Raw genomic sequence first — 19199 nt, 5'->3', positions numbered from 1 at the left:
CTCACTCAGTCCCCTTCCCTCGGGCAACCAAATGCCCACATTCTCCACCACATGTGATGTGATGTGACTCACCACTGCGGTGCCCCGTGTGTTCCAGGGATCAGCTCTGCTACCCTCTTCTGGTGGTGCCTTGCTACCGTCACTTCTGATCCAGGGACTCATGTCACTCCCAGGATTGTGGCATCCTCTTCATGACACAGCCCTCCGGCTCCCCCTGTGATTTTTAAGAACAGGGTAGATATATGATGAATGGTCTGGGTATACTTGGTCCTGCCTCAGCATGGGGGATGGACTCGATGATCCTTTGGGGTCCCTTACAGCCCTGCATTTTTATGATTCTGTGGTTTCCTACAAAGAAGATGTGGGAATCTTGGGCTTAAATCAGTACTTTCCAATAATAACTAGATGGAATAATGCAAATTCACATTTCTTCATCGTTATTTAGAGAGCAAAAATCAAATTTTCATGCAGCTCTTGGTCCCACACTATGCGTCATGGCTCTGTGCCTCACTTAGTCAGTTTCACCACAGGCTTTGTTAGAGGAAAGAACAGCTAGAAAGACTCGAGAGAGAAAAATTACCTGGAAAATTGGTCTTTTAGCCATTGTGTGTATTCACTCATCAGAAATACTCAATAGTGGGGATTTTGTCTGAATAAAAGAGTGCAGTGTCAGGCTTAACATTCCTGCAAATGCTGCTGTTAACAGAAACTATTTTTTTCCTGAGCCTTTCAGCTGTGCTATTCATTTTTTTTTCTGTCAGAGAAATAGTCTGTTAAAACAAGTTTCTTACTACCGCACTGTAAGGAGCTGCTGTTTAGTAAGAACAGGCCCGAGAGGTCAGTCAGAGCAGTATCATGCTTTATATTACAATTACAAAAGCATCTGGATGGGAAAGAGGATCTATGCATAATGTACCCTTCTGAATAAAATACACTGAAAATGAATATCAGCCATGATGTTGGTTTAATGTCTTGGTTTGTATATGGGGGAAGCATATTAAGTTGATAAAATTATGTATTCAGTTCCCATTTCTGTCTTTTGCGCCATTTTCACTTTCCTTTTGCAAGTGACCTTGAAAATAATCTCTTCTAAAATATTTCTGTAATTGTAAGCGTGGATCTCTGTTGAGAAGTTTCATTAGTTTGACTGTTTTGCTGTTCCTACAGGGCTTCAGGAATATGTAGAGGCAGTATCTTTCCAATATTTCATCAAAACACGATCATTAATTAGTGTTAAGGAGATCAACAAACAGCTAATATTTACAATGGAAGACAAAGAAGAAGAAACAAACATGGTAAGAATTGTTTTGTTCACATGTGATAAGTTAGATTTATTCACTTTTATTTTCAAAGAAACCTTCCTATTCTTAGTGTTTCTAATGTATTTATTGCATATTGTAACAGCTTCTGGTGATCATTTCAATTTTTTATTTATAGGAAGCAAGCTCTTCATAAATACATAGTTGTGCTTTCCTTGGTAATACGACATGCTAGGGCAGAGGTGGGCAAACTACCGTCCTCCCTGGCCCCTTAGCTCGTGGCCCAGGAGGCTATCCCCCTCTCCCACAGCCTCAGCTCCCTGTGTCACCAGCACAATGCTCTCAGCAGCAGGGCGGCGAGCTCCTGGGGCAGCGCAGCTGCAGAGCCCAGCCTGACCTGCTGCTCTGTGCTGCGCAGTGTGAGGCTTGCTCCAGCCGGGCGCCACCAGCTACTGGTGCTCCAGGCAGCATGGTAAGGGGGCAGAGAGCAGGAGGTGTTGGATAGAGGGCAGGGGAGTTTGGGGGCTGTTGAGGGGTCGGGGTGGTCAGAGGGCAGGGAACAGGGGTGTTGAATGGGGGCAGGGGTTCTGAGGGCGGTCAGGGAGAAGGGGTGGTTGGATGGGGCAGAGGTCTGGCTGGGGGGCAGTCAGGAAGAAGAGGAGGTGTTGGATGGGGCAACGGGAGGCAGTCAGGGGCTGGGGTTCCGGGGGTGGTCAGGGGACAGGCAGAGAAGGGGTGGTTGGATGGGGCAGGGGTCCCGGGGGGGCAGTCAGGAACGAGAGGGAGTGTTGGATGGGGCGGTGGGGGGCAGTTAGGGGCTGGGGGAAGTTAGGGGCAGGGAGTTCGGGGTTGGTCAGGGAGAAGGGGTGGTTGGTTGGGGCAGGAGTCTGGGGAGAGGTGTGTGTGTGTCAGGGGTGAGAAGCAGGAGGGGTCGAATGGGGGCAGGGGCCGGGCCATACTTGCCTGTTTGTCCCCTAACTGGCCCTTCATACAATTTCTGAAACCCGATGCAGCCCTCAGGCCAAAAAATGTGCCTGCCTCTGTGATAGGGAAATGTATTGGGGCCATAATAAAAGTCAGTCAAACTGCAGAGGCCTACAGTGGGTTAGAGATGGTTAGTGTTCACAACATAATGGACTAACGATTTTAAAGTTAAGTCCAATTATTAGTTTAGCATTTGGCCAAACCGTGCTTTTCATGCGTAGTAGAAATAACCTAGATCCCTGATATGTGCCTTTTATTCATGGACCAGGCTGAGCCCTTTTCATTGGGAAAAGGGGCCAGTATATTAGCGTACTGTTCGATAATTCTCAAGGAACTATTCTACATTTTGTAATGCATATTGCTTATATGATTATATCCAGCAGGCACTCAGATATCATACTGATAGGGGTAGCATAAGAACCTAAACAGAAGAAGCAAAGGAATGTAAGGGGTACAGTAACTTCAACTGATTCAGTCCCATTGCTCAACAATGAGCTAATTACAGGAGCCAACAGCGGAGAGTGATGAGAGGAAGGGTGTTGTCCTCTGTCAGTTTTATCAACTTGCAGTTTTTTCACTATAACCAGCTAGTATTAAAATACGTGTTCTGTGTCCTAGCAAGGTCACCGATATCTCACTTAGAATTAATCTTGAACTTCCCCAGGGAACAGACTTGCTTTCCTTCCTTTCCTGTGCCTAAGCGTCTTCCATTTCTTGCCCTTCCTCTCTCCTCTGCCCATCCCTAAATAGAACATTTTGTATATGGCCAAAATACAGCCTGGTCATCATTTTTATGCGGCCTTTGGATGAACATTCTATTTTTAAAATTTATATTCGGATGTAAAATGGATCAATGTGTGGAATTCATAATCTTATTTTAATTGCTGTTCTAATGAAATATTTGCAGTCTTTAAAGAGAAAAATCTCAAATTACACTGAATGAAGATGCATAGAGGTATCCACACTGGATGGGCAGACCGGTGGTCATCAGCATCAGTTATTTCAAAACCAAAGAAACAGCTGCAATTCCTCCTCAAAATTTTTGAAAAAAGAATAAAGTCTTAAGCAAGCTATGATGCGATATTAGCATTGTCTCCACAAAGTGACTGAACAGGTTTGTTCGGAAACAAAAGTTAGTTGGTCAAAGGAAATGATCACTATTAGACTATAAAAGCTAAACTCTGATGTCTACAGCCAGTTGTGAAACCAGGCTTATAGTATTGTTTTTTTCTTCTGTAACGTGAGTAACAGTGCACACATTTTTCCATGGGCTTGACTTGGTTTAATTTTTGGATGAATGACCAGCTGTTGAGATCATGAATGAAACTCAAGTAGATACTGTCATAACTGTCCTACTCAGATCTGAACCTTAGATTTCAGAACATGAGAAGCTAGCATGAAACCTCTAAACTTAATTACCAGCTTGGATCTGATATCGCTGCCACCAGCCAGAATTCCAGTGTCTGGCTCACTCTGGTCTCCCCAAAACCTTCCCTGGGGGACCCCAAGACTCAGATTCCTTGAGTCTCACAACAAAGGGGAATAAACCATTTCCCTTCTCCCTCTTCCCCTCTAGGTGTTCCCTCCCTGGGTTCCTGGAGAGATATACAGATTCAAGCTCCGTGAATCTAAACAAAGGGATTCCACCCTCTTTTTACCTCCTCCCAGATTTCCCCGCTCTGGGTACTCTAGGAGATTCCCTGCTTCAAGTCCTTGAAACACAAGTACCAAGAGATCAAATCTCTCTCCCCCCTCACCCAGAGGGTATGCAAAGTCAGGCTTAGTAAATCTAACACAAAGAGATTTTCCCCCTCCCTTCGTTTCTTAGCCTTAACCAGTGAAAAACACTTAACAGGTCTTAAAAAGAAAGCTTTATATAAAAAGAAAGAAAAAGACATAAAATTGTCTCTGTATCAAGGTGACAATATAAAAGGTCAATTGCTTAAAAGAAAAAATGAATAAACAGCCTTATCAAAAAAGAATACAATTTAACACATTCCAGCAACTACACACATGTAAATACAAAAAAAAAAAAACAATATAAACCTATTGTCTTACTATCCTTGTACTTACAACTTGGAAACAGAAGATTAGAAAGCCTGGCGATAGAAAGAGCACTCTCAGAGCCGAGAGGGTCACCGAACCAAGACGAACAAAGAACTCACACCCAAAACTTCCCTCCACCCAGATTTGAAAAAGTCTTGTTTCCTGATTGGTCCTCTGGTCAGGTGTTTGGTTCCCTTTGTTAACCCTTTACAGATAAAAAAACATTAACCCTCAGCTATCTGTTTATGACAGATACATTCATATCTCTCAAGGCTTCACTATGGGGAGGTGGACACTGCTGCAATCGCAGCAGGGGTCAATTTAGTGGGTCTAATAAAATCCCACTAAATCAACCGCAGGGCGCTCTCGAGTCAACCCCAGTACTCCAGGTTCCCCAGAAGATTAAGGTAAATCAACAGGAGAGCATCTCCTGTCGATGCAGCACAGTGAAGACACCAGGGTAAGTTGACCTAAGCTACATCGACTCCATCTATGTTATTCACGTAGCTGGAGTAGCATAACTTAGGTTGATTTACCCCCATAGTGAAGACAAGCCCTAAGAGGGCTCGTAGAAATTAAACAGTATAAAAGGTCACTGCATATACGTAGGGCAAGAAAAGGTTTAATGAGATCCTGAAAATTAAGGAGTATTGTTGTGTAACTCCCCAGGAAGAGCTCCATAGCAAAGTAAAAGGTATGTATTATGGTATGAATATACTAGTAAAAATGGTCAGTGCCATTCAGAGGTGTCCCTTATGCCACTGCTAGTTAAACAATTGCAGAGAAGTTGGAACCCTGTTAGGAGATCCAAAGTACTCTTGTAATGTCAGCTGGACACAAAGAGATTCAGTGTTGCAGTCATGTTGTTCAGACTTGAGAAATAAATAAATCCCTTCCCACTGGCACTGTAGGCATGCTACACTCTTCCTCTAGCTATGGGAAGAGAAACCTCTGCCACCGCCTGACCCCTTGGCTCCCTCTGTGACTGTAGTGCTTGCCATTATGGATCCTGTTGCCCTTGCCTTCCATCTCCAATATCTCTGTGTGTGAGAGAGAGTTTCAGAATGTCTCTCTGTGTTTCCCCTTCTTTTCAGCTTATCTTTCAAAAGCCACAGAAGAAAAAAGTTTCAGCCATTATGTTACATTAGTTTCCAGATGAAAGTATATTTTGCATTTTGCACATACCTTTGCCCAGAATTGTTGCTGAAATTTCATGGTGACAGTGATGCTTCAGCAGTCCAAAATGCCAAAAATGTTGAAGAAATTTCCTGGAAAAGTGTTTACCACTGTAACACAACATTACTAAGTCCTAAGTGTACTCAGAAGTCTGTGTGTTATGTAAGGTGCAAGTATCTTCATTGATAAATATTCTTTCTCCTGAAAGAAATGCTGTAAATGTAATACGTGGTGTCTTTAGATTGCTAGCCTTTTGAGTTGAACACTCAAGCATGCAGCTGCATAACATTTCCAGGCAGCTGGAATTCAACTCTAGGTATAGTATTAAGCAAATGTCTCTAGAGAAGAGCAAACATCTTGAAGACAGATGTTCAAGGGCTGCCTTTACTGAGCAATTTGAAACCATGATGTCTTAACATTTTAATACATTTCAGAATGATCAGGCTTCAAGTACTATCACTAACTGAAACAAGTGTTTTGTCCCATTTGAACTGTTGACAAGGGCAAGTGGGAGTTTTACATAGAGGAGCACAGCACCAGTTCTGCTGCTACAGATAACTCATGGAAAATCACTTTATTTAGAAGAAATTGTGTTGTAAATCACGTTTTTCATAGTTCTCTTCTTATATTCCCTACTACTAAGAATATTTGCAAGGAAACCAGATCATTGAGTTCATCTGCTCCTGTTGAAGGCAGAAGCCTCTGTGACCTACTCATTTTCACAACAAATTGTGATGTCATAAATACAGGATTTATGACTTCATGTGGAGAAAAAGTAGCAGCAGCAGCAGATGAACTCTTAAGAACAAAAAATCAGTTTTTCATATACCATGGATGTCTTCGGGATATAGAATGTGGGAAGAGAGATACAGAAATTTTGTGATTTAGGAGCAGAATTGTTTCTTGATAAAACAGTATTTCAAGTACTCCATGAGGTATTGGTTACTTTTAATAAGATTGTAGAATAGTGGATCTGGGGAAAATTCCAGAGCAACACATCCATTTATTCTTGAGTCCTGCTTTTTATGGTAACTATATTTTGAAATACTGGATTGTATTACAAAATGATATGATTTATTTTTCCTAACCCTGGGTCTTACATTAACTTCTGCACTAGCATTGGGCAGGTCAGTTAGGGCCAATTTTTTTAAACCTGGTGGCCTGAGGTCTGTGCACAAAACTGTAAATGCAAGTAAACATATATGCAGAGACAAATTTGGTAACTATGTGTACAGATACAGATGGTAGATATAGGGCCTGGATTGCTGTCTTCAGTGTTTGAAAATGTTTGTTAATGCATTTGCCACTGTTTTCTTATCTGTGAAGTGTAGAAGATACATACACCTGTAAGGTACAAAAGTAAGGGTTAATGAATTTTATGAAGTGCTTTTGAAACCTAACCTGCTACTATATAGAAATGCTATGTAGTTTAATTTTACTGAACATTTTTCAATTGTTGGTCTACAGTTATGCCAGTTAAGCCAATGTGTGTTTAAACTGGTGCAAACCACCATTTCTTCACTTTTCAATATTCTGTGTTGTGTTTTGTCCTCAGCCCTCCTCCAATCCACATGATAAGCAGCTGTACACTTGGAGTCTGAAGGTAACACCTGTCGATTACCTGCTGGGTGTGGCTGATCTAACAGGAGAGCTGATGCGGATGTGTATTAACAGTGTTGGAAATGGTGATATAGACACCCCTTTTGAACTGAGCCAGTTTTTACGTCAGATTTATGATGGTTTTTCCTATATTGGCAACACTGGACCCTATGAAGTGTCTAAGAAACTATATACCTTGAAGCAGAGTCTGGCCAAAGTAGAGAACGCCTGCTATACATTAAAAGTGAGGGGTTCTGAAATCCCAAAGCACATGTTGGCTGATGTATTCTCCACCAAAGCAGAAATGATTGACCGAGAAGATGGTCTTTCCTAAAACAGTGAGACAATCATGGCCCTGAAGGGCCCTGGGCTGTACAGTTGGAAGCTTGTTAGTATTTTGGGTTTGTTTTCAATAGACCGTCGTCATGACTTTTATGTAGTGATGTTTTTAGTTTTACTTAGAAGAGCAAGATTATTTGCAAAGGTAACTGGTAACAAAAAAAAAAAAACCCTTTAACATAATGTGTAAGTGCCCACAGAGGAGAGATTCAAATATTTGTTCAGTCTCCTGTTTGCTTCTACTCTGTGTGCTGTCATAATGGCTAAATATCAATGCTACACTCAATGGTGGGTGTCTTTCAGTGAAGAGGACTCACTTCAAACTGCCTGGGCCACTGCATCAGTTTTCAGTGATCACATGATGCTCAGAGCATGTTATGAATAATTAAATTTTGTGATTCTAATTTACCCACAATTTCTCTTGGGCCCCACACCTTAGTGTAGCCTCTGTCTGTGTACCCCCGTGTCAGAATAGGGGGTGGCCAAAGGCCTGGAGAAGTAGTAGCCTAATGGTTTAATCAGAGCAAAACAAACCCAGCCTCCCAGCAGCTAAACCTACCCTAGTCTTTGATTCATTAGATTATTGGGATCAGAATGTTTTTATAGGCCCATTTGAGCATACTTCTCTGATGCTGGATCTCCATTGTTTAATTTGTATCTGCTTAACTCAAATGTTTGTCTCAATTGAGCTGAAATTGAAGCAGAACCAAAGGTGTATGTAACCTGTAGTTTGGGCTGACTACTATTTTTGAACATGAAACTAACAGTTTTCTGCTCATTGATAAAACTCATAATACCTGGTTAATATTACTGTATACCGGCCATTTCAGGGCTCACTGCTTTATTTTAGTTCTGCCTTGTTGCCTTACTGTTTTGGCATCATTTGGAAAATCCTTTAAAAATGAATTTATTGTTTTAAATTTAAAGAATAAAAGCTTTAACTGATGCAGCATCTTAGTTTGCTGAATAGACCTGTTCCTGGACAAGTGCAGAAACGTAGCCAAACAAGTTTATCATGGATAATTCAGCAGTAGGACAGACTTGTTGATCGATGCTGGTTGCATGCTGGTCATCTAAGAGGATACAAGGTTAAGACAGTGGATAGAATTCTGCCCTCCACTATATTTGTGGAACCCCAAGGGACTCCAGTGGAGTTGAACTGGTGTTAGTGAAGAAATAATTTGTTTCAGTGTGTTTAATTGAGATGTGACTTATTCCTTTGAAATGTGTTGCCTTGTGTGTTTTAATACTATTATGAAATAGAAATTACAATAAAAATAAGGCAGATGAGCAAATTCCCTGCATTTATTTGGCATTCTTGAGCTTATTGGCAGATAATCTGAATTCTCACTTCTATCCAAAGTTGTGAAAGCCCCTTGAAACTATATATTATGCTGGGGGGAAACAGCAGATAAAATAATATTCTCTTTTAAAAAAAATAAAAAAAAGCTACTCCAGGAAATAGGCCCCTTAAGCACAAATGAAAATACTGCATGTTTGTTATTTCCACTTCCATATGATGTAGTACTGCCAATATTTTTCCTGTTAGCATGGTATATCCTAGTTAACTGGGGTCATCTGATGTATGACCAGAACAGCAGTTACTTAGTGTTTATCACAGGTTTTCCCATTGTTTCCATGTAAAGAAATATTTGGTGAGTTGAAAAAGGAGTGTTTTTCCAATTGTTTAATACCTTTTAAAGTGCTTTTTAAAAAAAACAATAAAATCATTAAAAAACTATTGTGAATGAGTGGTAGTTCTTTTAGCTATCAGTCTTATTTGAGAATACTTGACTAGTAATAGCTGAGTGCATTCCATTCTTACAGTTCAGAACTCTATTCAAAGGTCTGACTCATTCCCCCATACTTTTACCTCATGATTGGCAATTCACCAGTACATGGTCTCTTCATTGTTTCTCCCCCCCATTAATTTTATCCTATTAATTAAAAATAATAATACAGCTGTAGCTGCACATGGGCCTTCCACATGCATAATCAAATGTAGAGCTCTTAAAGAAGTTGACACTCTGATGGCAAGACAAGTTTGAACAGTACCAAGTGACTGTGCCTGTTGTACCTACAGCCTGATTTTTCAGATGTGCTGAGCACCTAGAGCTTCAGTTGAAGCTGGTGAGAGTATGGTACTCTGCATTTTGGGAGGAAGGAACTTATATCTCTCAGAAAACTTGCAGCAAGTTGTACTTGTCTGAAGCAAAACCATGAAGAGATAACTGCTGGAGGCACCACGAGATATTAAACAGAAGTCTCTTCTCTCTCTTCTGGCAGCTATCAGGTAGGACTTAAAAATTCTATGGCTCTTTTTAAACACACAACGAGATGAACCCGGCTACCCTGGCAGTGTTACCCTCTTTCAGTGAAACAGATTCTAAAGCCCAAGCTGCTGCATTTGCCATTGGTGAGCACATAATGGCTATCGTATCTCACAAAGCTACCACTGCACTAGTACTGTCACTCATTGCTTTTAAAGCACTTTGGAAACCTTTGAATACAAAAGGAGCAATTCTTCTCTTTTCAGAGTCTCTTAAGAACAGTTACACATTCTGCCTAATATATATTGGGTTAACAATTTTGAGATTGAAATAAACTTTCCACATGGCTATAGAAGATATTTAATTTTTGTAAATGATGTCAGGCATGATTTTTAAGCCTCTTAGGGGCCTTCTTGACCAGCAAATCAAATCCATGAGTAATCATTAGTAGGAACAAAGTGTGTGTGATATATTAAAGCACCATGAGAGATGGGAAATAGCTAATGGCTTGCAAACCTCTTGCTCAAGGAAATATTTTCCCCCAAAAAACAATTAGACTGTAGTTATTTGAAAAGTGACATTTATCCACAAAACAAGCTTCTAAACAAGCAATGGCAGTTTTCCCATTTCTTATCCCATTACTCTGTGGAGCCATTGATATGTTTGGTATTGAGCCAGAACAAGGTGACATCATAGCAGATGTTTCACGAAGGCTGCCTTGGGTGCTAAAATCATCTGCCTTTTTTAAATCCTCTTAGAGAAGTGAATTTTCTGTTTGGTTTCACATTTGTACAGAAACTACTCATTTGCAACGGGGAAAAGAAACCCATCGTATTTTAGCTTTCCTTAACTGCCAGGGAAGTTATGCAAGAGAACAGCTCCCTGTTGACAGAACGTGTAATATTATTTTGACTTATTGTCTTGGTTATTTTGGTTTTGCACAAGGTTTACCATAATCACACACATACCAAGTTTAAAACGTATCTATACAGTATCCAAAATGTATATAGTGCCATATGGAATATAGAGCAGACATGGCCTTTTCCCCAAGGAGTTTACAATCTAAGATTAGACCAAACAGAGCAAGGAAGATGATAAGCAGAAGGGAGGAGATGGAGAGGAAGGGAAGATGAGGTTTATATCAAAAGAAAGCGGTTGCTTGGTTTAGTGCTTGCCTGATTCTGAAAAGAAGCTTTAAAGTTTTTTAACATTTAAAGAATTAAAGTAATTGTTCTGTTGTTGGGGTGGTGGAGAGTCACAAAAGGGGAGAATGAGAAGGTGTTTGTGTGAGGAAAGGGAAGTGGAGTGTAAAGGGAGATGAAGGCAGGAGAACTGTGGGGGAGGGTAGCCATGGATGAAGATATCAGAGTGAGGTGCAAAATAAGCTAGATGCATCTGGTGATGTGAGGTGAGACCATGGGAGGGTTGTGCGGGTCAGGAGTGACTTGCAGAAAGTTAGACAAATCATTTGAAACCAGATGATTTTGTTAAGAAACATTTACTTTTCTTCCATACAGCAGCTTGAAAGGAAAGAACCCTGTGGATTCCTGGGGCACCACCAGCTGCCCTCCGATTTTCCACAGTTTTATTTTCCCTTGGGGAGCCCATTCCTGGTACAGGAATTCCTTTTTCCTCAGGACTCTGTCCCAGCAGCCTTCCCCAAGGGGGTTTGCAGCGCTGTGGCCAGCAAGTTCCCTTAGTTTCTCCAAGGAGGGATCCTTTCGCAGCTCGGTCTGGAATTTAGCTGCTGGGGAAGGAAGTGGAACCTGCTCCCTCTTGCTGGCTGGGCCTGGGGTCACAGCCCCCCTGAGCTCTGTCTCTGGTAGCTTCTTTCCTGCTGTGTAATCACTTCCCAGCAGCACGTCTGGACCAGGCAAACCTGGTTGGCAGCCGACCTGCCCTGCCTGGGTGTCCCTGCACTCAGCTGGGGTCTCAGCTCCCCCCGTGCTCAGCACTGCCCTTGCTGTCCCAGTGGGGGCAGGCAGCGAGCTCTTTGCTCTTCTTACAGCATCAGAGCCAGCGTGAGCCACCTCTTCAGTGTGCAGGGGGACGGGGGGAGCATCTCTTCCTCCCACTCAGCCCCAGGGGTCTGGTTACAGACAGGCAGGTATCCTGATTCCCTGATACAACCAGCAGGAGGAGCGCAGGCCTGAGTCCTGTGTGTTTACACCCCCTTTGAATCCAGGAAGGAGCACTTGAGAGTACCCCACAGGGAGGAATTCTCAAGCCCTTTCACCCCCTCTCCCCCGTGGAAGAGCAGAGAGAAAAAACAAAGGAGATGAGCTGTGGCTATGAGTTAGTCAATCAACATGCACAAACCTCAAAGAACACCAAAAATCCAATCCTATTCTTAAAAAAAAAAAGTAAATGTTAATAAATCAAAAAGAAAGAAAATACATCTGGAACTTAGGCATTTGCTAGATTTTAAAAGAGCAATTCCAAAAATTAAGCACCCAAACTAGCTTTTGTGGTGGTTCAGCTTAAAGGTTACAAGCAAACAAAAGTATCTGGAATTAGCACAGAGGAGATCCACAAGCCAAAATAACCTGATAGCATCTAACTAAACATTCTATATCCAAATTATTTCTTCTAGGTATGGAAAACACTTTTTCATACCTGGTTCAAACCTTAGACAGTATTTCTGCTTGTAGCATTGCTGCTCTGTGTCCCTGCAACCCAGAGAACAACAGACAAAGGGAAATTTCTTTTCCCATTTTAAAAAGTTCTATCCTTCCCATTGGCTCTTTTGGTCAGGTGCCTACTTTTTTTCTTTACCTGGAGGACTTCTTAACCCTTTCAGGTAAAGCAAGTAAAGAAAGGTACCAAGAGGGATTTTACAGCTAACTGGCTGGCTGGGTGTCCATCAAAGGGAGCTCCCGCTCCCCTTTATTTATCACAGGTGATTTTCCCCTCCCCCCATCCTTATGCCTGAAGTTAGGCATCTAAATGAAGAGAGCCTGGTTTCACAAGTATCAGAGGGGTAGCCGTGTTAGTCTGGATCTGTAAAAGCAGCAAAGAATCCTGTGGCACCTTATAGACTAACAGACGTTTTGGAGCATGAGCTTTCGTGGGTGAATACCCACTTCTTCAGATGCATGTGGTGGAAATATCCAGGGGCAGGTATATATATGCTAGCAAGCAAGCTAGTGATAACGAGGTCAGTTCAATCAGGGAGGATGAGGCCCTGTTCTAGCAGTTGAGGTGTGGAAACCAAGAGAGGAGAAACTGGTTCTGTAGTTGGCAAGCCATTCACAGTCTTTGTTCAATCCTGAGCTGATGGTGTCAAATTTGCAGATGAACTGAAGCTCAGCAGTTTCTCATCTGCAAATTTGACACCATCAGCTCAGGATTGAACAAAGACTGTGAATGGCTTGCCAACTACAGAACCAGTTTCTCCTCTCTTGGTTTTCACACCTCAACTGCTAGAACAGGGCCTCATCCTCCCTGATTGAACTGACCTCGTTATCTCTAGCTTGCTTGCTAGCATATATATACCTGCCCCTGGATATTTCCACCACATGCATCTGAAGAAGTGGGTATTCACCCACGAAAGCTCATGCTCCAAAACGTCTGTTAGTCTATAAGGTGCCACAGGATTCGTTGCTGGTTTCACAAGGTGCTGACGTCCTACTGGAGTCAATAGGAATTGCACATACAGAGCAGTAACACTTGCAAGATTACACCTCTGCCAAAAATTAACAAAACTTACTTTTCTATTTTTATTTACACATACAGCCTGTGGCAGGAAAATGAGCCCAATTCACAATTTTTAGTAAATACAAAGAGAACATTTTATATCCACCTGTATTTTGACAGCTACAATCTTTGTTGTGAATCACAAGCCTTTGCAGGCTCGTTACATACCAAAATTAATATGGTTCTTCTTCGAGTGCTTGCTCATATCCATTCCAATTAGGTGTGTGCGCGCCGCGTGCACGTTCCTCGGAGACTTTTTACCCTAGCAACACTCGGTGGGTCGGCTGGGCGCCCCCTGGAGTGGCGCCGGTATGGCGCCTGATATATACCCCTGCCGGCTCATCCGCTCCTCAGTTCCTTCTTACCGCCCGTGTCGGTCGTTGGAACAGTGGAGCGTGGCTTAGCTGTTCTCCACCTCCCTAGCGATTCGCTCGTTTGTATAGTATCGTGTATATAGTTCTTTTACTGTAGTTCTAGTTAGTATTTAAATTAATAGTTCTTATAGTTGTGTATATAGTTAAAGAGGATGAGGGGCTCACCCCTTCTCCTCCCCCGGTACCGGGGCCCTTGCCCGGTTCACCGGGCTTCAGGCCTTGCGCGGCCTGTCATCGGCCGATGCCCACAGGAGATCCGCACGACTCCTGTTTAAAGTGCCTAGGCGAATCCCACCTTGCGGACAAGTGCCGAATCTGCAAGGCGTTTAAGCCCCGGACAAAGAGAGAGCGGGACATTCACCTGAAACAACTTTTGATGGAGGCAGCTTTAACTCCTCCATCCTCGGCACCGACTCCGGCACCGGGACCAAGTGCCTCTTCCGCACCGGACCGCCCGGCACCGATAAAGGCTCCTGGTCCCCACCCTTCACCGGCCCAACCCTCCAGCCAGCACCGCTCCCTCTCCCTGAGGAGCAAGAAGCACAAGGCTTCTGCGGCACCTACAGCTACACCGCAGTCGGAGCGTATCTCCAAGACGGACCGCCCGGCACCGTCAACTGCCGCGGCACCGCTTGTCTCCGCACCGTCGATTCCGGCTTTACAGGAGCCGTTGAGTCCGGTGCCTACCAGCTCCCCAGCATGCGCTGTGGTTGAGCTCGTCGTGCCCTCCACGCCAGAGACCTTCTCCGCGGCACGGGACCTAATCGCTCTAACACAGCCCGAATTGCCCCAACCCCCAGCACTGCCGGTGTGGGTTATTCAGTCGCTGGGCAAGCCCACCATGGTGCGACCACCTTCACTGGGCACCACTGAACACCGTTAGCCCCGATCTAGATCCCATGATCACTCTCGGCCTCGACATTGCTCCCGATCCCGGCGCCGCTCGCAGTCCCAGTACCGTTCTCCACGGTACCGGTCGTACTCGTGGCACCGCTCAAGATCCCGGTCGCCGTCATGGTACTCTTGGCACCGGTCCAGATCGCGGCACCGATGTACTTATCGCAGCCGATCCCGGCACGACGATATAAGGCACTGGTCGACCTCCCGTCACCGCGCTGGTAGCAGGTCCCGGTCCCGCTCCCGATACTGCCACGGTTCCTGGTACCGTTCGCCGGTACCGCGCAGAGATGAGCTCTATGGGCGCAGAGACCTGGCCCAATCAACTTCAGCTCCTCCGGGGCCATCGCGTTACCCATCCGCCTCCTCACACGCGGACAGCGCCTCCTACGGGGGTTCAGATGCGCAGGCCCACCCGGACCATGGACCACCTCAATGGTCTTTTTGGACACCTTGGGCCTATCACCAAGCCCAGGGCGAGCCAATGGGCCCAGCACGCTCCGGCCGCTCGGAACACCATGCACTAGAGGCCAGAGTTAGCAAACCTCCCCCCGCTGGTACGGAGGAAGACTCTGCACATGCACCTGAGCAGCATGATGTTCCGGAGACGGAGGTCCCCCAGGACAAGGCGTCAGTCCAAGACCCACTCATCCCTGGGTTGTCATCCTCCTCTTCCCCGGATGAGGCGGTAGCGGGCACATCATCATCGGGGCCCCCGCCAATTGATCTCCAAGCACACCAGGATCTTCTGCAGCATGTTGCCCAGAATATAAATCTTCCTGTAGAGGAAGTTCCTGAGGTGGAGGACCCAGTGGTTAGTATATTATCGGCGGAAGCACCAACCAGGGTGGCCCTCCCCTTCATCAGATCGATCCAAACCAGAGCAGACACCATCTGGCAGTCCCCGGCTTCCATCCCACCCACAGCTAGGGGAGTAGAATGAAAATACATGGTGCCGTCTAAGGGGTATGCGTACCTCTACGTGCACCCCTCCCCCTGCTCGTTGGTGGTACAATCAGTCAACGAACGGGAGCACCACGGCCAACAAGCCCCCGCGCCAAAATCTAGGGAGGCCAGGCGCATGGATTTGCTGGGCCGGAAAATATACTCTGCTGGAGGCCTTCAGCTCCGTGTGGCGAACCAACAGGCCCTCTTAAGCCGCTACAGCTATAACACCTGGGAAGCTGTCGGCAAGTTTACCGAGTTGGTTCCCCAGGACTCCTGTCAGGAGTTTACAGCTCTCCTAGAGGAAGGGAACAGGGTCGCGAGAACCTGACTACAAGCCTCATTAGATGCTGCCGACTCTGCAGCCAGAACGGTCGCCTCTGGCATAGCTATGCGCCACATATCTTGGTTACAAGCCTCCGGCCTACCACCTGAGCTACAATACACCATTCAAGACTTGCCATTCGATGGACAAGGTCTATTCTCGCAAAAGACAGACCCCAGACTACAGAGTCTGAAGGACAACCAGGTTATTATGCGTTCGCTGGGAATGCATACACCCCAGACTCAGAGACGGTCCTTCCGCTCCCAACCTCAGCGCCCTTACCCCCCGCCTCGGCCAAGACAGGATCTTGCCCGAAGACGAGGCTGTACTACCCGCAGACGTCAGTCGGGACCTCAAGGGGGCAACAATTCCGGTCCCACCAAACCACCACCGGGACCCAAAGCAAATTTTTGAGGGTGTGCCCGAGAGCAGTGTACCAATTCCCTCCCTGGATCCTCTTCACTTTTACAACCGCCTTTCCCCGTTCCTTCCGGCATGGTCCCAGCTGACTTCAGATCGTTGGGTCCTACGTACAGTGGAGCTTGGATACTGTCTTCAGTTTATTTCTCCCCCTCCTCGTCCCTCTTCAGGGACCCCTCTCACGAGCAACTCATCATTCAGGAGGTTCGCAAGCTCCTCTCGATCGGAGCTATAGAGGAGGTACCGGAGGAGTTAAGGGGCAAGGGGTTTTATTCCCGATATTTCTTAATCCCCAAGACAAAACGGGGCCTCCGGCCCATCCTGGACCTGCGAGGTCTGAACAAATTCATCAAAAAGTTCAAGTTCCGCATGGTATCCCTAGGAACCATCATTCCTTCCCTGGATCCCGGAGACTGGTACGCCACTCTCGGCATGAAGGACGCATATTTCCACATTGCAATTTATCCCCCGCACAGGAGGTATCTGCGCTTTGTGGTAAATCAGGGTCACTACCAGTTTACTGTCCTTCCCTTTGGTCTTTCCTCGGCCCCTCGGGTCTTCACGAAGTGTATGGCGGTCGTTGCTGCTTCCCTGCGCCGTCGTCGAATACACATCTTCCCTTACCTCGACGACTGGCTTATCCGAGGGACTTCAGAGGCATAAGTGATCAGCCATGTCGCCATCATCAGGGAGCTTTTTATGCGTCTAGGCTTGATCATCAATTTGGACAAGTCCACCCTGGTGCCTATGCAGAGGATAGAATTTATCGGGGCAATGCTGGACTCCAACCTTGCAATGGCCAGTTTGCCCCTGCATCGGTTTCAAGCCATAGTCTCCCTTGTCGAAAGTCTTCAGAGCTTTCCAACCACCTCTGCTCGTACTTGCCTTGCTCTCCTGGGGCACATGGCTGCATGCACTTTTGTCACAAGGCATGCCAGACTGCGAATGCGCCCTCTGCAACCTGGCTCGCTTCGGACTATCGGCTGGGCAGGGACGCCATAGACATTATTCTGACAATTCCGCCGGATGTTCTAGGCTCCCTCAACTGGTGGAAGACATCATCCCGAGTGTGTGCGGACCTGCCGTTTCATCCTCCCCAGCCCTCCATGTCCCTAACAACGGACGTGTCCTCGCTGGGCTGGGGCACCCACCTAAGGCTTGTGCGCACCGAAGGCCTTTGGTCACCCCGGGAGCTGACGCTCCACATCAATGTGCGAGAGCTGAGAGCGGTCCAGCTGGCATGCCAAGCGTTTCAGCGCCATCTACACGGCCGTTGTGTTGCAGTGTTCACGGACAACACAACGGCCATGTATTACATCAACAAGCAGGGCGGGACACAGTCCTCCCCTTTGTGTCAGGAAGCGATACGGCTGTGGGACTTCTGCATAGCCCACTCCATACATCTAGTGGCCTCCTTTCTCCCGGAGATATGGAACACCCTCGCAGATCACCTGAGCAGGTCCTTCCTATCACACGAATGGTCCATCCGTCCGGACGTTCTCCATTCGATTTTCCGGAGGTGGGGCTTTCCCCACATAGACCTGTTTGCATCCAGAATGAACAGGAAATGCCAGGTGTTCTGCTCCTTACAGGGTCGCTCCCCGGGCTCCCTGTTGGATGCGTTCCTGATTCTGTGGACGGGCCGCCTCTGTTACGCCTTCCCACTGTTCCCTCTCGTCCACTGAATCCTGCTCAAGCTCCGAAGGGACAGAACCCGCCTTATCCTGATCGCTCCGGCTTGGCCGAGGCAGCACTGGTACACCATGCTGCTCGACCTGTCCCTGGCAGACCCAATTCCCCTGCCGCTCTGACCGGACCTGATCACACAAGACTTCGGCAGGATGCACCATCCGGACCCGCAGTCCCTTCATCTGACTGCATGGCTCCTGTCTGGTTAAACCAGTCGGAGTTGCGCTGTTCCGCCGCAGTACAGCAGGTGTTGCTGGGGAGCAGGAAGCCCTCCACGCGCTCGACATACCTCGCAAAATGGAAGCGCTTCTGCCACTAGTGTAACCAGCACGGCCATTCTCCGCATTCTGCATTAGTCCCTACTACCCTGAACTATGTGTGGTCTCTCAAACAGCAGGGGTTGGCGATCTCCTCTCTGCGAGTACATCTTGCGGCTATATCCACCTTCCATCCGGGGGAAGCTGGCAGTTCCGTGTTTTCCCACCCTATAGTTTCCAGATTCCTCAAGGGCTTGGAGCGACTATACCCACAGGTCAAACGGCCTACCCCTACCTGGGACCTGAACCTCGTCTTAACCAGGCTCATGGGGCCCCCTTTTGAGCCTTTGGCCACATGCTAGCTGCTGTACCTGTCCTGGAAAACAGCTTTCCTAGTCGCTATCACCTCGGCTAGATGAGTCTCAGAGCTTCATGCATTGACTGTGGATCCTCCATATACTGTGTTCCATAAGGACAAGGTACAGCTGCGACCGCAACCGGCATTCCTCCCTAAGGTCGTCTCCGCCTTTCACGTTAACCAGGACATCTTCCTGCCAGTCTTTTGTCCAAAGCCGCATTCATCCCGATGAGAGCAACAGCTCCATACTTTGGATGTCCAAAGGGCTCTCGCCTTCTACATCGAGAGGACCAAGCCCTTCCGGCGCTCACCTCAGCTATTCGTGGCGGTGGCGGAACGTACGAAGGGCATGGCAATCTCCTCCCAGCGTATTGCATCTTGGGTGACATCCTGTATTCGGGCTTGCTATGCCTTGGCTCATGCTCAGGCGGGCCATCTCACTGCCCACTCTACTCGGGCTCAAGCTTCATCTGCCGCGTTCTTGGCTCATGTTCCCATACAGGAAATCTGCCGCGCGGCCACCTGGTCTTCTGTGCACACCTTCGCATCACACTACGCATTGGTC

The 19199-nt window shown here is 46.3% G+C and overlaps 2 protein-coding genes across 3 annotated transcripts in view; both read left to right on the top strand.

Moving 5' to 3' along the window:
* The window catches only part of TSNAX (translin associated factor X), a 48788-nt gene extending 39637 nt beyond the window's left edge, over positions 1-9151 (top strand). For both annotated transcript variants that reach the window (XM_050949173.1, XM_050949174.1), the window contains exons 5-6: positions 1168-1295; positions 7021-9151. In XM_050949173.1, the coding sequence (XP_050805130.1) occupies positions 1168-1295; positions 7021-7398 (506 nt within the window). In that variant the 3' untranslated portion in view covers positions 7399-9151. The remainder of the gene's footprint in view (positions 1-1167; positions 1296-7020) is intronic.
* A 339-nt stretch (positions 9152-9490) lies between these two features.
* LOC127048946 (disrupted in schizophrenia 1 protein-like) overlaps positions 9491-19199 on the top strand; it is a 242375-nt gene continuing 232666 nt past the window's right edge. Inside the window, exon 1 of the mRNA XM_050949085.1 lies at positions 9491-9696. The gene's annotated coding sequence lies outside the window, so the exon portion shown is untranslated. The remainder of the gene's footprint in view (positions 9697-19199) is intronic.

The sequence above is a fragment of the Gopherus flavomarginatus genome, chromosome 4, assembly GCF_025201925.1.
Source record: "Gopherus flavomarginatus isolate rGopFla2 chromosome 4, rGopFla2.mat.asm, whole genome shotgun sequence".
Taxonomy (NCBI): Eukaryota; Metazoa; Chordata; order Testudines; family Testudinidae; genus Gopherus; species Gopherus flavomarginatus.
This window is presented reverse-complemented; position numbering and strand designations above follow the sequence as displayed.